We start from the raw sequence: 15,375 nt of genomic DNA, 5'->3' as shown, positions 1-15,375 counted from the left end.
TATGTTACATGCATGTACCAATGTACTTAAATCAATCTCATTATTCAGTATTACTAACATGCACCAGTTTTAAAAATAAAATCACACCCAGAAGACAAAAATAAAGCAAATATGAGATGATGTCCCTAAGCAATTCAGCCACAGGTGCCAGGAGCAGTCTCCACAGGACATGAAACGTGCTCAGGGAAGGCGGCAGCATACTGAGGACCTATGGGCTCCCCAGTCTCACAGGCTAGTGCTGTTACACAGCTCTCCGGCTGGCGACCGACTCCCTACCTCCTCCACAATTAGCTGAAAAGGACAGACTATTTAGGTAGTGTCAGTGCGTCTTCCCCTTTGACATCTGACACAAATGCTTAAAGCATCCTGATCAGAACTTAGAGAAGCAGTGTCTGAGGTTGGAAGGAATGCTCTGAGAAGCCACTGGGTACCAGAGTGGCCCTTGGGGAATCACAGGACATAAACCCTAGCCACCACCTGGGCGACAGCAGGCCAACCATCACAGGGCTTTTTCTGAGCACAGCACACACAGTACACACACAGGCAAATGCCAGATTGGACTCTGAACTCCTAGGCCTCCCCACGAAGCCCGGCCTGTCTTGCAGACAGATAAAGCCTGTGGTGGGCAGCTGCCCAAGACACCTTCATTTGGGGGTACCTAGGCCAGAGGAAGGCAGGTGAGGACGGAGTGGGTCCTGGGCAGGGGAGCCCAGGCAGGTCTGAGGAGGCAGAAGCAGGGAAAGACATTGAAGCCCAGATGTCTCTGCTTTTGCATCTAAGTCCTCTAGCAGCAGCACTCTGAACTCTGCAAAGCCATCCAGAACCTGACTTCTAATTACTTGGCCCAAATACATGCACCATGTAATGCTCTGTATTTTGAACACATGCTGCTTCATATATATTTTAATAAACCACAAACACATCAGAACTGACAAACTTCTTGTTACTGCTCACTGGTTTTCACAGTGTGGCAGACTTCTTTTTTAAATCCATCAACACTCAACTCTATCACTGAAAACTAAAAAGTATACAATCAAGTCATTATTTCAATTTGCGTAAAAAAGAAATCTTAAAATGACAACCAAGAAAGAAATCCACTTGCTGAACCCTCTTCAGTAGCATCCTGAAGTCAAGATTCCTAAACAGGAATGAGGAGCTCATTCTCTCACACAGGCTACAGTCACCCAGAACAGCAAAACAACCTACAGCCAAGTTCAGGCCGCATTCACTGGGCACCAGGTAAGACCATGCTCACCTCTGGGGTAGAAGAGGAACTATTTCTCTCTCAACAAATGAACAGAGTAGACCCTCGGAGACCAAACACTTCATGATTTAGAAAGCAACTGTCTTCCAATAATGGCGAATCGTTAACAATTCCATGTTAATGTAATATGCACATTCCCAAGTACTGCTACCAAAACTGGTTCCCAAAAAACTCTGCTTAGCATAGCTGGACGGAGGGTGATTATGTTCAGGCTTTTCAGATAGTGTAATTCTTCTAAACCCTTCACTGGTTTGGCCTAGCTCCCATTTTCCTCCTTTTTGTTCAAATAAAAAAGAATGTTTAACCCATCTCTCTATGACTTTCAGTGAACTCCTGACCTTACCTCTAAGACAGCATGCATACACTGTCCTAAACTTCATCCTCTCAACACTTCAGCTGTCTCCAAAACGGTGACTCCAGAGTCATCTGCACCCCTTTATACTGTGGTATTGACTCAAGCAAAAGCAGGGCTCCAAGACCCAGCATTTCACAACAGTCAATTACTACCACATCATTTTCTACAGCCTGGACAAAAGGTCAGAACTGAACGCAATATAGTAACCAAAAAGGAGTTCATGTTGCATCCATAAAAGAATGACTTCCTGCCTGCTACACAGCCAGACCTGGAGTACTACACACAATGGCCAATTTTAAGAGACTGGGCCCAGGTGTTTCTGTTAAAACAAGAAGAAACAAAACTAGACAATAAATCTCAGGTATTTCTTTTACCCAGAAAATCAAATTTACCTTCACAAAACGTGAATTTGTCCTTAAAAGTTTGCGGACTACTAACAGCAAGAAATCCATTTCTTCAGTTCGCTCATGTACCTACAAAATAAAAGGGGGACACTCCACATGGCACCAAGCAACACAGACAGCACTGGAAGGAGTGGAGGGAAAGGGGGTTTAACACACCGCTGGGGGACAGGAGGCCAAACCAGTTCCCGTTCAATGCAGCCCTGCAGAGAAGGGGCCACACTCCTGGGTAAAAGGAAGTGAAGGGCATCTGCCCACAAACCAGAGGGTATGTGTGGCCCCTTGTCACTTCCATGTCTCTTTACGGCCTTGGCATTTGGACAGGGCCATGTTGAACATCCCTGCCCTTTCCACTTAATGTTAGCAGAGTCTCCAGGTCACTGTGGCAACCTACATATCCCTAGACCTCCCAAGCACAGAAGACCAATAGGCCAAACCCCTGGACCCTTCACCTACCCCTCTGCAACCGAAGGGCTGGACACACCTGCGCTGCAATAAAGAAGTATTAGCAAGTAAGGGAAATTTATGCTTATATATATTAACTACTTACATATTGGCCCAAAACAGTTCCTCTTCACTCAGTACAGCTGTGAACTGAAATAAACCTTTTCTACTTTAATTTTGGGTGTTGGGTATTTTGTCTCAGTAACAAGAAAAGTAACCAAGGCAAAGGTAAAGAAGTAGCAATCTAATACTGGCTGGGGAATCCTGTATCATGTTCCATGACAGGCAGAGCTACAGCTCACACAGATGGGCCAGGGTGGCCCCTGGAAAAGCTGGGCTAGTCAAAAGCAGGTAAACCTGAACAAGGTTAGGGTCTTGTCTTGGTTACTTTTCTCTCGTTGCTGGGACAAAATACCTGACGCCCAAAATTAAGGAAGGAAAGGTTTATTTCGCTTACAGTTTGTGGAGGTTTTAATCCATACTTGGCAGGTTACAAGGCAGAGTGGCACATGGCAGAGGGCTACAGCTCATGGCGGCGGAACACAGCAAAAGCAACAAGCACTTAAAAAGGGAGGAATGGCGGCAAGCAGCCTCCTCCTCTTCCTTACATATGCAAACTGTCCACCCCAGGGTGGGTGTAGCTCTCACACCCATACTCAGTCAAACTCTAAAAGCCTGCCCCATGACCGCATGAGGCTTTGGGGGGACACCGAGACACAAACTGTAACAGGTCTGAAGTGAAGAGTCAGAATTTCAACAGCATCAGCACAGGGCCTGCTTGGAGAAACCTCTAGCAAATGTAGGGGAAGGAGAGAAATAAACCTAAGACAAGTACAGAGGTAAGGGTCACAGTACTTTAGGAGAGTTTTTCTTAGAAAGGTAAGTAAATCAGTATTTCTTCCCCAGCCCCAGTGCTGAGGGTGGAACCCAGGATGTTGCCATGCCAAGTAAGTGCTCTATGACCAGGCTACATCTCCAGCACCCTCTTTTTTATTAAGTTTTGTTGTCTTTGACTTACTATATATAGAAAGTTCCTATAACATCTGATCTGTTCCGGAAAACATCTACACAGTGTTAGTCCTTGCAACTGTCTGTCTACGTAGCGTGGTCTGCCAAGGGTTGGAAACTCCCTGTAGAAGATGGAACAGTCAGGCATGGTGGTGCACCCCTGTAATCCCAGCATTTGGGAGGCTGAGGCAGGAGGATTGCTGCGAGTTTAAGGCCAGCCTGGGCTACAAAGTGAGCTCAAGGCCAGCATGAACTTCCTAACAAAACTCTGTCTCAAAAAGAGAGGGGGGAAAAAAGAGATGGAACAACACCTAGCTCTAGCTTTGGGGCCTCAAGGGCTCTATGCAACCACAGAGAGCACCTGCACTAGGGAGGGAGGAAGGAGGACACTGCTCCAGGAAAACCTCACTCACAGAGGTGGGTGCCAGATCTGACCAAGGCCAAAGCCTTCCTATACTAGCTCTAAACAAGGAGTCTTTTCCTAATCATTCTTCAACATCCCACCCATATTTTGGGATAAAGAACAAAGAATGAAGACAAAATTTACATCTCTACGTAGAAAAGGCAGAAGCAGACCCAAAGTCCTGACCAACCTGACCAAAGGGACACACTGAGGAAGCTGTCATCCTGGTAAAGGACCCGCCACAGGAGGGCCGAGCACGCACCTCATCAATGAAGACGTGTGTGAATTCCACCAGACTCTTGGCGCTGACGATCTTCTGAAGCAGGACTCCAGTGGTCATGTAAATTAACCTGGTGTCTTCTGTTGCTACCTTCTCCAGCCCTACCTAAAACCAGGGAAGGAAGAGAGAAGGGAACAAGAGTTCAGGTTTAAATGGCTCCTACTCAACTATCCAAGAGGCTATGTCCATTTCATAACCGAAGTAAGAATATAAATTACTGCATTTCAGAAGATATACAGAGCCCAAATTAAAAGTCAGGTTCTCAAGGTGACATTTTCATGGGGAGAGGGGGTTATGTAGCCATGCTTCTGCTTATGGCACTTTCACGTCATACCTCCGTATGAAGACGCCTTCTCAACTACAAACGTATCATTAAAGACATGGAATTCTAAAAGCCATGAGCCTGAGAGATCACACTTCTATCAACCATGAAGAAATTATGTTCAATAAATTTGGTTTCATTACTTACGTAAATTGTGTCACTGTCTATTCTATAATGGTTTCATTTTAATTTCCAGTGGGAAATCGTCCTGTCCTACTGTCAACTTACCCAGAATAAGTGACTAACAAAGAAAGCAGTCTGCCTCCGCTCTCTGTCTCACCTGGTAGCCCACCAGGCCACCCAGGGCCCACGAGCGCTCTCTACTGATCCACCTGGCGATGCTGCTGGCTCCTATTTTCCGAGGCTGGGTAACCACGATGTTGCAGTAGGCAGAACGCTGCGCATAGTGATCCAAGATGTACTGTGGGAGTTGAGTGCTCTTGCCGCTTCCTGTGGTTCCATGTATAATCACCACAGAATTGCTTTCTATCAAAGAAATAACCTGGAATTTTAAAACATAATAATTATCTTTCAAAATAGGCACAAAACTAACAATGCAAAGTATCATCTATCTTAGACTTTCAGGATTTATTTTTCTTCAAGGTAAATTACTAAATAACCATGTAAACATCAAGAGAGCAAACAGACTACAAAATAGCTGCTACTTTTAAAAGCAATTCTAACCCAGCGTAGTGACTGCGGCGTACGCCTGTAATCCCAGCACTCAGAGGCCTGAAGCAGGAGGACTGCCAGGAGTTCAAGGCCAGCCTAGGCTACACAGTGGTTTCAAGGCCAGCCTGAACTACATAGCAAGACCTTGTCTCAAAAAAATTTTTTTCATTTGAAATTATCCAGATAAATTTTTAAAAAGTTAACTTCCACTCCTCCACTTACAGGTTATACAAAATATTCTAAAACTCTAATTCCATTCCCCTCACACACAACTTCCTCATTTGTACCCTAAACTTATTTAAAACTCTCTTATTCTTATAGAAATCAGTATGATCAGGAATACAAATTAATTTTAATATTGGCCTCTAAAAGTTAATACAGTATACCTATCTTATAAACATTGTATGATTTATCTTAAGCAAAATGAAATTTCAAAAATTTGTTTTATCTGTAACTACTTTTTCCACTAGAATAAGTCAGTAAAAATTTGAAAACACCTTCTTTAACCACGTTTAATAACATGTAATTAGACCTGGGAATATAGCTCAGTGGCACAGCACCTGCTTGGCAAGTGCAAGGTCTTGAGTTCAATTCCTAGTACCAAAATGACAACAACAACAACAATAAAAATAAACAACAACAACATGCATTTAATTAAAACCCAACGATCCTACTGCTAGACCTGAGCTGGCATTGCTAACAAAGTGATGTGTTAATGACTGGTCAGATCGTTAACAAGTAGAAAAAACGGGCATCATCATAGGGAAAACCTAACCAAAGGCTGGGTACAGAGCTCAGCAAGAACATTTGCCAACCACGCTCCAGGCCCTGCATAAAGGGAGGGAGGGAAAGAAACCAAAGGAGATGCTGGGGTGTGCTGTTTCTTTCTAATAAGACCTGGCAGGAAGCTTCCTGACAGGAAGCTCTCCTGGGGTGGGGCACACATGCAGACAGGAAAAGCCAGGTCAAGAGCTCAATGCCAGGCAATATACTCAGGTGAAGGCTAAACACATTAAGCACAGGTCAAAAGAAAAATCAGCAGCACGGTCATTACATAAAACCATGCTGGTACACACCTGCAGTCCCAGCAGTCAAGAAGCTAAGACAAGAGGACTGCAAAGCCAATGCTAGCTTAGGCTAAATAGCCACTTCAAGGCCAGCTTGGACTACAAAGACAGACTCTGTCTCAAAAAATAAAAATAAAAAATAAAAACCATCTCCTCATAGCCCCAGGCTAACCACCTCTATTGGTCTCAGGGACTGACACACCACAGGGGTACTCACCTAGCAATTTTCACATTGTAAAAAACAATGCTGGACCCCAGGCATTTATTCAACCAGCAAAATTACATTTGCAAAAACAACTTTACCTCTTCCTTACATCGATTTATAGGCAAATCAGGGTATTTGTAAGTTGTCTCCGGGATACATATCAGACTGCTTAGTTTAGTCAAAGATGGTCTTGGACCTGGATTCAGACAAAACAAAGAAATATATCTTCTCTGAAAAACGATACAGTAAGCAACCTAATGTTACATCTAATCTGTCTGTATGGTATGTACAGGCCACGCAGACATATGCAAAGGATACACTTCCACAAGCTAACTCTGCCAGCAGTCTCTTAGAAACTTCCTTAGGTAGCCACTGCTCCTGATCCAGACCACGAACTGACCACTCAGATCTTCCTCACAGCAGTCAACGCCGGGGCTCTCGGCCCCTCCTAAGGCGACCACCTGTGAAACCTGGTGCTCACTACTGAAGAGGAGCTGTGTTCCTTGCTGATAAAATAAATTAGCAAGAGCAACAAGTAAATCTAATTCAACTTACAAACTACAGGTATAGTGAAAAGGGAGCAAAAGCACCCTGCTAGGGCCAGGTGCGGAAGTGGCCAGCCCTCCTTAGCAGGGTCCTCCTGCAGATGTCTGTGCGCCGCCCCATGGCCTCAGAGACCTCACTATCACTCCTCAGACCGATGAAGCTCTGAAGCTCATGAGACAGGAGGCTTCCCTAGGAGATGCGTCTCACTTCCCAAGTAAACTCTTAAGCCTTCCTGTCTCTGCTAAATTGCTCCCTTCTGCCTGCCTCTCCCCACAAAGCCCCTTTCCCTCTCCTCTGTCCTTCCCTCTCCCCACCCTTCTTTGTCTCAGTCCTATCAGCTCCTCCCTCCCACTGTCCTGCCTTATAAACACAGCATCAAGCTTTTATTTCATAAATGGCCTAATAATATATAATTAATATGTGGTTACTTTCCTGTATATCATAAATAAAACATATACTCATACAGACAAGTGTGCACACGCACATGCACGGGCTGGGCCTCCCATGTGCAAAGCAAGTGCTCTGCCACTGCGCCACTCCCCAGCCCCTCTTTCCCTGTACCTGAACCAAGGTGCCTGAGCCTTGTTCTCAGTTTCACAACTAAAGCAGCCAGATCTCAAAGCAAAACCTGCTCCTTCACAAGAAGCAGTGCTCCTGCTGAGAGTCCATGCCACCAGCCTGGACAAGTCCCCAGGTCCGGCCCTGCACGGGCTCCCTCCCAGCCCAGCCACTATGGAGCTCACTGAGACACGGTGTTCTCTGCACCGTCACAGGCCACTGTCATCTACCTTCCTGACAGCTCTGAAGAGCACCAGTGATGCCCCCTCCTTCCCAGCAGGCATGCCTAGCCTTGAAAACAGGAGAGGGAGGAGAAACCAAAGACCCCTGTGAGAGAGGCCACACGTGGCAGGGACAAAGAGAGAAGCAAGCCATTGGGGACAAGGGGGAGCAAGACCATGGGAAGAGCTATCCAAAGGGAAAGGGTGATGTCTGCTCTTTTTTATTTCCAGTACTGGGGATCGAACACACAGCCTTTGCACTGGGCTACATCCCCAGCCTTTTTTATTTACTTGGTAGTTGAAACTGATTTTCACTAAATTGCCCAAGCTGGGCTTAAACTCCCAGAGTGCTACGATTACAGGCCAGCTGCCACCACATCCAGCAGCTACGACTATTGTCTTAGACAAAAAAGGAAGTAGCTAACTCCTGCTCAGAGACTTTCAGTCCTGGTTCATAGAGCTCCTAGCAAATCCTATTACTCTAACATTAGTGATGTGACTTACATAACTTGATTACATGTATTTTGAAGGTTTCTACTTAAAGACAGAAACTGTACAAGGAAAAATGCCCACAGCCCTCGAGGCGCTGTCTAGTCTGTAGCCCTTCTCCATGTGCCTCGAAACGCCACCTGACACTTCCAGGTCACTGGCTGCAGAGCAGCCCTGCCTCTGCGTGTAGCCGCAGGCTGGCTGGGATCAGAGAGCAGAGATGCTCACATGTGTGGCTCTGCTGGCTTCGCACTAGCAGCAAACAAAGGAAAGTACCAGGATGATCTAAGGCAAGTCAACAAACCACACAAGACAAAGGGAGGTCAAAAAGGCACAAGAAATATCACAACCTCAAAGTTTGCTGTTCTCATTTTCCCATTATGTCTCCATTCTAGATTATTAGCATTCATATATTCTACATGAACCAGAAAAAAACAAATTATAAAAATTGCTAGTTCTCTTTACTAAACACATCATCATCAACCAAACTTAATGCCTAACCAAGGACTGGGGATATGGCTCAGTGGTGCAGCACCTGCCTGGCAAGCACCAGGTCATGAGTTCAGTTCCCAGTACTTAAAAAAAAAAAAAAAAAAAAACTAACCAAGGCCAGGAATGGTGGCGCACGCCTGTAAACCCAGCACTCTGGAGACTGAGACAGAAAGATTACCACGAGTTCAAGACCAGGCTGGGCATCAAAGTGAATTCAAGGCCAGCCTGAAATGCACAGCAAAACCCTGTCTCAAAAAGGACCAAAAAAAAAAAATCTAACAGAAAAGTTACACAGTGAGATTCCAAACAATGCATAATGGATTTCAACTGATGAGCAGTATATCTGTCAGAGCATATGAAGACCATGACTGTATTTCTTATCTTAAAATCTAGACAGTGTACATGACAGAAAAAAGTCTAATTACCGCACTTCTGACTTAACTATAACATTAAGTCTTGAAATACATAATTATACATCACTTTCTCCACCAATGGGATGATGTTCTGCATGCAGAAAGAAGCCTGCCTCAAGAAGGGGGACTACTTCCCTCCTCAGACACTCCATAGAGGCTGTCTTTAAAGGCTCAGAAGAAAAGCTCAGAGGGGGATGAAAACAACCACTAAAAATATTCCCAGATTTAAAAGGAGGTAGCACTGTGCTACTTTACCACCACCAACGACTCCACGCCAGGAAAAATGAAAGCAGAAGAACCCCGAGGAGCCACAATCTGGAACCAGGGTCTTACTATTAGGAAAGACTTCACCTATCTATGCTACTCAACAATGATCTTTCAAAAATGGCTTGTCTGCCTTCCCCCAAGAGTTTAAGACACATTACAGAGCTGTATTCCCATCCATGCTTACAGCAGCACAGCTCACAACAGCTGGGTCTTGCAGATGGCCTGTATGTCCATCACAGATAAATGGATAGAGAAAATGCGGTGATTAGACCCAATGGACTGCTACTGTACGGTAAAGAAGGGTAAGTCTGAGACCTCTGTGAGAAAATGGGTGCCCCTTGAGACCATAATGCTGAGTGAAACACACCAGACACACGGCTTAAATAGCACATGCTTTCTCTCATATGAGAAACCCAAAGTACAAATAACTTAAAATAAAAGATCATAGGAAACAGGGAGATGGATCTTTTCCAAATGGATCTTTTCCAAGAGATTCAGGGAGGAGAGTGGGAAGGAATGGGAGGAAAAAAGAACTAAAATGTGTCTTGCGCATGTACCCACTCCCCACAGTAAACATAATCACTGAACTCCAAACATGCACTAATAAAGATTTTAAAAATTACTATAAAAAGGAAAAAGACTGTAACCTAGCTACTTCCAAATGGTGCAAGCCCAGATGCAGGCTTCACAAACAGCACCCAGCGTGCACTGGGCTGTGCCCGTGGAGTCCTGTCACTAACCAGTGTGGCTCCCCAACACAGAAGTACTAGACAGCAACACCGTGGCTGCTCCATGAACCTGTTAAAGCTGCACAGCACCTCACCGTGCAGACAGACAGCCACCATTCCTCAGTTCACTGTCCTTCAAGACACTGCAGGACTTCTTATAGACAAGCAATACTGCAATAAACAGCTCTGTACTTTTCTAAGCGTAAGTGGAAACTGCATCAAAGGGCCCACGTATTTTTAACTGTCCCTTCTGATAATAATGCAGTACGTTATTGTTGTTTAGACAAATCTCCCTCAGGAGGCAACTAAAGATGCCAGACAAAATACAAAAACATCTTAAAAGCACTGAAGGGATGAGCAGCCAATGAAAAGATGCCAAGTCAACGTCTAAAGGCACAGAGTGGAAGGCAAAGGACTAAAGGCTGCTTTTGGCTTCAGATGAAAGATAATTGAGAAATTTACTACCATGCAGCACAGTGACATAAAAAGGAAGAAAAATTTTATCCTAACTTCGGCTTCTGTCCCCACTCAGCACAGGTCACACAGGATAGAAGGTCAGGAGACAGCTGCTCAGTGAGGTGGGGAGGGTCTGCATGGTAACTCCTCCCAAAGCAGAAAGCCCAAGTGCACCTTCTTTAACGTGAACAGGGTCTAGTGTATAACTAAAGCAATGCACTCCACATTCTCCAGGACTGCCCTGGGCTATGGGGTGTATATGATCTTTCACTTTTTACTTTATACATTTCTGCTTTTTTCCTAATCTTATTTTAATGTTTACTATAAAAAACTCAACTCCATAAGTTTTTAAATAAAAATGTTAAGTAGTTTTAATGAACAGTAAGGCAAGGGACCATTATTAGTCCACCAAGCAACAGACTCTTTAGGACAAAAAAAAAAAAAACCACTTTACAACCTATCGCACACTTACTCCAAATAAGACCCTGAGTTCACAAGCACTGCAGATTTCTTACTTTGACCAAACTACTTTATTTCTTACACATTTTAAGCACATAATGTTTTAATGCGTGAACCACTCACACATATTTAAGGGTTTTTTTGTTTGCTTTTTTGAGACAAGGTCTCACTCTGTAATTCAGGGTGGTCTTGCACTCCGTACGTAGCCCATGCTGGCCTCAAACTCACAGCAATCTTCCTGGCTCAGCCTCCCTAATGCTGGGATGACCGGCCAGTGCCATCATGACCAGCTATAAGGTATTTAAAGAGAAGTGCTTACCTTGCCCACCTCTTGGCTGGTCACTGCCATACAGGTCAAATTCTTGTGCTTCGAGCTGTCTGTACTTGTTAACATATTCTACTTCTGCACTCTTCTGGCTGAGTGACCTAAAAGGAATAATGGAAGTTAGTGTGCCACAGTGTCCTGGCTGCCAGTACGACCGCATGAAGAGACTTTGGAGAGGCGACTGGACCCCGTGAGAACACTAACTACCGAGAGCTGCACAGCCTGAGGAGGTGGGGCCTACCGGGGACAGTGACCTTGGGAACTATGCCTTGTCCCTGAGCCCTCCCTCTTGGGCTTTTCCCCAGCTCTCCGCTTTCTGGGTCCCACGCGGGTGAGCAGCTTTCCTCCACCAGGCCCTTCCACCATGTTGTTTCTGACTTGGAACCAGCCCACCACGACCAGCAATCTCTGACACCACAAGCCAAAATAAGTATCTCATCCTTCACCTTGCCCATGTCAGGTATTTTGAACCCGTGACAGAAAACTGACTATACAATTCGCATACCATTTCCAAAAGGCCACCAAGCTCCTGTCTATCAAAGGAGCGCCTGCATCAATATTTTATGTTTAGCCATGGGGAGAAATCCAAGTAGTCATAAGCAAATGAGAAGATGCTGAAATTCAGTTACCAGATAAATGCAAATTAGAACAGTAAGAACCCATTTTTGGTCCACTAAATTGGCAAAAAGATCACATATTCTCAGAATATTTACTGCAAGAGGGTGGTAACGGACATATATCCATTCACCCCAAAGGGCCACCTGCAGTGTCCACTAAAACCTAAACCATATACTACTTAATATTGAAGTTTCTCCTCAAACCATACTTAGTCTGGCCACAGTGAGGCATGTGCACAAACAGTGGTAGAAGCATCTGCTCACTCGGTAAGTATGACTGCGTACCAGCCACACCAAAGGCATTGCTTTTTTTTTTTTTTCCCAGTACCAAGAATCGAACTCATAACCTTGCACTTGCCAGGCAGGCGCTATGCCACTGAGCTAAATCCCCAGCCCCTGAAGGCACTGCTTTAGATAACAAGGAAAAGCACAGTGAATACAATTAATCCCTTACCCTGAAGAAACTGCCATTCTAAGAATGACACATAACTTGTATGTAAGGTACTAATTAGTGATGTAGAGAAAAATAAAACTGGGTAAAGGTATAAAGAATTCCAGGATGAAGCTGGGCATGACAGCATATATCTATAATCCCCACACTCTAAGAGACTGAGGCAGGAAGATCACAAGTTTGAGTCCAGGCTGGGCAACTTAAAAACTTAATAACTTACTAATACCTGATCTCAAAATAAAAAAGGCCTAGTGATGTAGCTCAGTGTGAAGGCTCTGGGATCAATCCCCAATACCACCAAAAAAAAAAAAAAAAAAAAAAAATTACAGGGAAAAGGAGAAGCTTTTCATAATATTCATTACAGATTGATATAACATGCAACATGCTGTCAATTATATGGTTTTATCAATAACAAATTTAAGTGCACTGTCAGAGAACAGGTTCAATGATACTGATTCTTAAAATTTGAGAATAAGATGGCTAATTTCATATGTCAACTTGACTGGGGTAACAGATGCCTTAGCTCTGTCTTGTGAGGCTGTTTCCAGAAGAGATTAGCATTTGAACCAATAGACTAAAGATAGACCCTCACCAGTTTGGGTGAGAAGACACTATACACTTGAGGGCTGTGGTCATTAAACTTAACTGTGTCAACCTGGGGATTGGTAAAGCACATCTCTGGGTGGGTCACGAAGGCATGGCTTTGGGTACTTATGGTCACTGCATCCTCTTCTATGGAGCTGTTCCCCTGCTCTGCTTCCCATTCACCATAAACGTTGCTCTGCCACACCCTTCCACCACGATGGTTCGCCTTGGCACCAGCTGACCATGTACTAAATCGCCCATACCATGAGCTAAATTCAATCTCACCTCCTTTAAGCTATGTGTGTTAGTTACTGTATCTCAGTGATGGGAACGCTGAATAACACAAGGACCAATCCAGAGTAAAAGCAAGGGTGAAATTATCTCTTTCAGTTCTTTAGCTGGGACACCCATCTTCTGCCCTCAGATACCGGGGCACCTGTTTCCTTGGCCTTCAGGCTCTAGGACCTACCCCAGCACCTCCCGGCCCCAAGTTCTCAGGCCTTCAAACTACAGCTCAACTACACCCCTGGCTGTCCTGGCTCCTTGGCTTGTATCCACCTCACTGTGACACTTCCTGGTCTCCATAATCTTGGGAGCCAATTCTAGTAATAATAATCTCAAGGTTCTGTTTCCCTGGATGACCCTGATTAACAACTTCCATGAAATGTTATTGCAGTAGAGTCTACTTTTGCCTGAAACAAACAGCTGCATCAGCACTTTTGGTCACTTTGTTGACTGATAATTGCTCACTGATTCACTCAGCAAGTAACTGTGGTCTGACTCCATGTGGTCTGACGCTCCCCCTAGCACTGGAGATGGAGCAGTCATCAGCACAGACTTCCCTCGTGGTGCTTACAGTCCAGCTGGGGAGAAAGAATGAAGTAAAATATAAACCATGTTAGATAAGAGCATAGGAGGAAAGGCCAGGAGGCATCAGGGCCACCTCCCAGACCACCACCACCAAGGCCACAGCAGCTGCAGTGAGGGCAAAAGCAGCACCATGAGCCACAGGAACACTCTAACACATTAGATGGGGAGTGACAAAAAAGGAAACTAAGAGGGATCCCGAGGCGCCATTCAGGTAGGACAACGCAAGTACCCTGTGCCCTGGACAAAGCGCATGGGCAGCTATCTGAGGCTCTGGAGAGTGAACAGCAGCAAGCAGACTGGGGAAGAGACCCAGGCAGCCACGTCTACGTGGCCGGGGGGGCCTGCCACTTATTTCCTCTGGGGTCTCCTGGCCTGCACTCCCCCCCAGCAAGGTCGCCGGCCAGCAGAGAGCCAGGAGAATCCTGCAGCTCTTCCTCAAGGGCTGCTGAGAACCTGAAACCAAGATGACCACCAGTTTTCCTGCTCCTCTTCTACGTAAGTAGTACTGTAGCAGCGGCAAAAACAGGGGGTCTGCAGGAGCCTCAGCCCCTTTTCCAGCAGGAGCCTCAGTCCCCGCCGTGGAGAAACGCTTCCCACCCTTCCCAGCCCTCTCACTGCTGGGCCCGGGATGCAGGTGCAGTGGGAAGGGAAGCACTCAGGAAACAGTTCTGAGACTATGAAGGGCTGGGCTCCCCTCCGACTCGGAACGGAGCTGTAGACAGAATGGCCACCAGGGGGCGCAAGTGCAGACGCAGGCAGACTGCAAAGCACGGTTCTAGGAACAGCTTGAGGCTGGAACTGCGACCCTGAACACACCCCGGCTGGCTGCAATCCCACAGGATTCAGACAGGAACCAGAGTTCTTCACAGAACACTGTGCACAACATACACATCAAAGTCGCGTGACAAATGAAGAATCAAAAACTTACACCATTTTGCAAAGATACAGCCTGGAATACAACCACAAAATGAAAATGCCTGTTTAATAGTTTAAGTTTTCTGTCTCCCACACAAAATATTCTAATAAGGTTGTGCTTTATTAGAAATAATTTATTTATTGAACTTACTAAAATATTTCATAAATAAAATCTGATGTTAATCTGGTTTTTCCCTAGTAAACAGGAAATATTAATAAAATGTACCTCCTTATCTTGATTTACAAATACTTATGTTCTCTTTCTATATGGTAGTAAGGGAAATACTACAGAGAATGATAGTTGGTCTCTGCTTCAACCTAACAAATTCAGGATGGAGAAAAGTAAAATGTGGAACAGTACAAGGAGCATACACCAAGTACTAGAAAAACTGTTTTGGGCTGGGGATGTAGCTCAGCGTCACAGCGCCTGCCTGGCAAGTGCAAGGCCCTGAGTTCAATTCCCAGTACTGAAAAGGAAAGGAAAAGGAAAGGGGGAAGGGGAAAGGGAAGGGGAAAGGGAAGGGGGAAGGGGAAAGGGGAAGGGGAAAGGAAAGGAAAGGAA

At 45.1% G+C, this 15,375-nt stretch overlaps 1 protein-coding gene across 4 annotated transcripts in view; it reads right to left on the bottom strand.

Moving 5' to 3' along the window:
* Tdrd9 (tudor domain containing 9) overlaps positions 1-15,375 on the bottom strand; it is an 82,587-nt gene that overhangs the window by 52,143 nt on the left and 15,069 nt on the right. For all 4 annotated transcript variants that reach the window (XM_005410819.1, XM_005410820.1, XM_013507899.1 and 1 more), the window contains exons 2-6: positions 11,370-11,476; positions 6,520-6,617; positions 4,758-4,979; positions 4,138-4,260; positions 2,012-2,092 (exon numbers count right to left, since the gene is read on the bottom strand). In XM_005410819.1, coding sequence (XP_005410876.1) covers positions 2,012-2,092; positions 4,138-4,260; positions 4,758-4,979; positions 6,520-6,617; positions 11,370-11,476 — 631 coding nt within the window. The remainder of the gene's footprint in view (positions 1-2,011; positions 2,093-4,137; positions 4,261-4,757; positions 4,980-6,519; positions 6,618-11,369; positions 11,477-15,375) is intronic.

Source organism: Chinchilla lanigera, unplaced genomic scaffold (genome assembly GCF_000276665.1).
Source record: "Chinchilla lanigera isolate Chin_1 unplaced genomic scaffold, ChiLan1.0 scaffold00137, whole genome shotgun sequence".
Classification (NCBI taxonomy): domain Eukaryota; kingdom Metazoa; phylum Chordata; class Mammalia; order Rodentia; family Chinchillidae; genus Chinchilla; species Chinchilla lanigera.
This window is presented reverse-complemented; position numbering and strand designations above follow the sequence as displayed.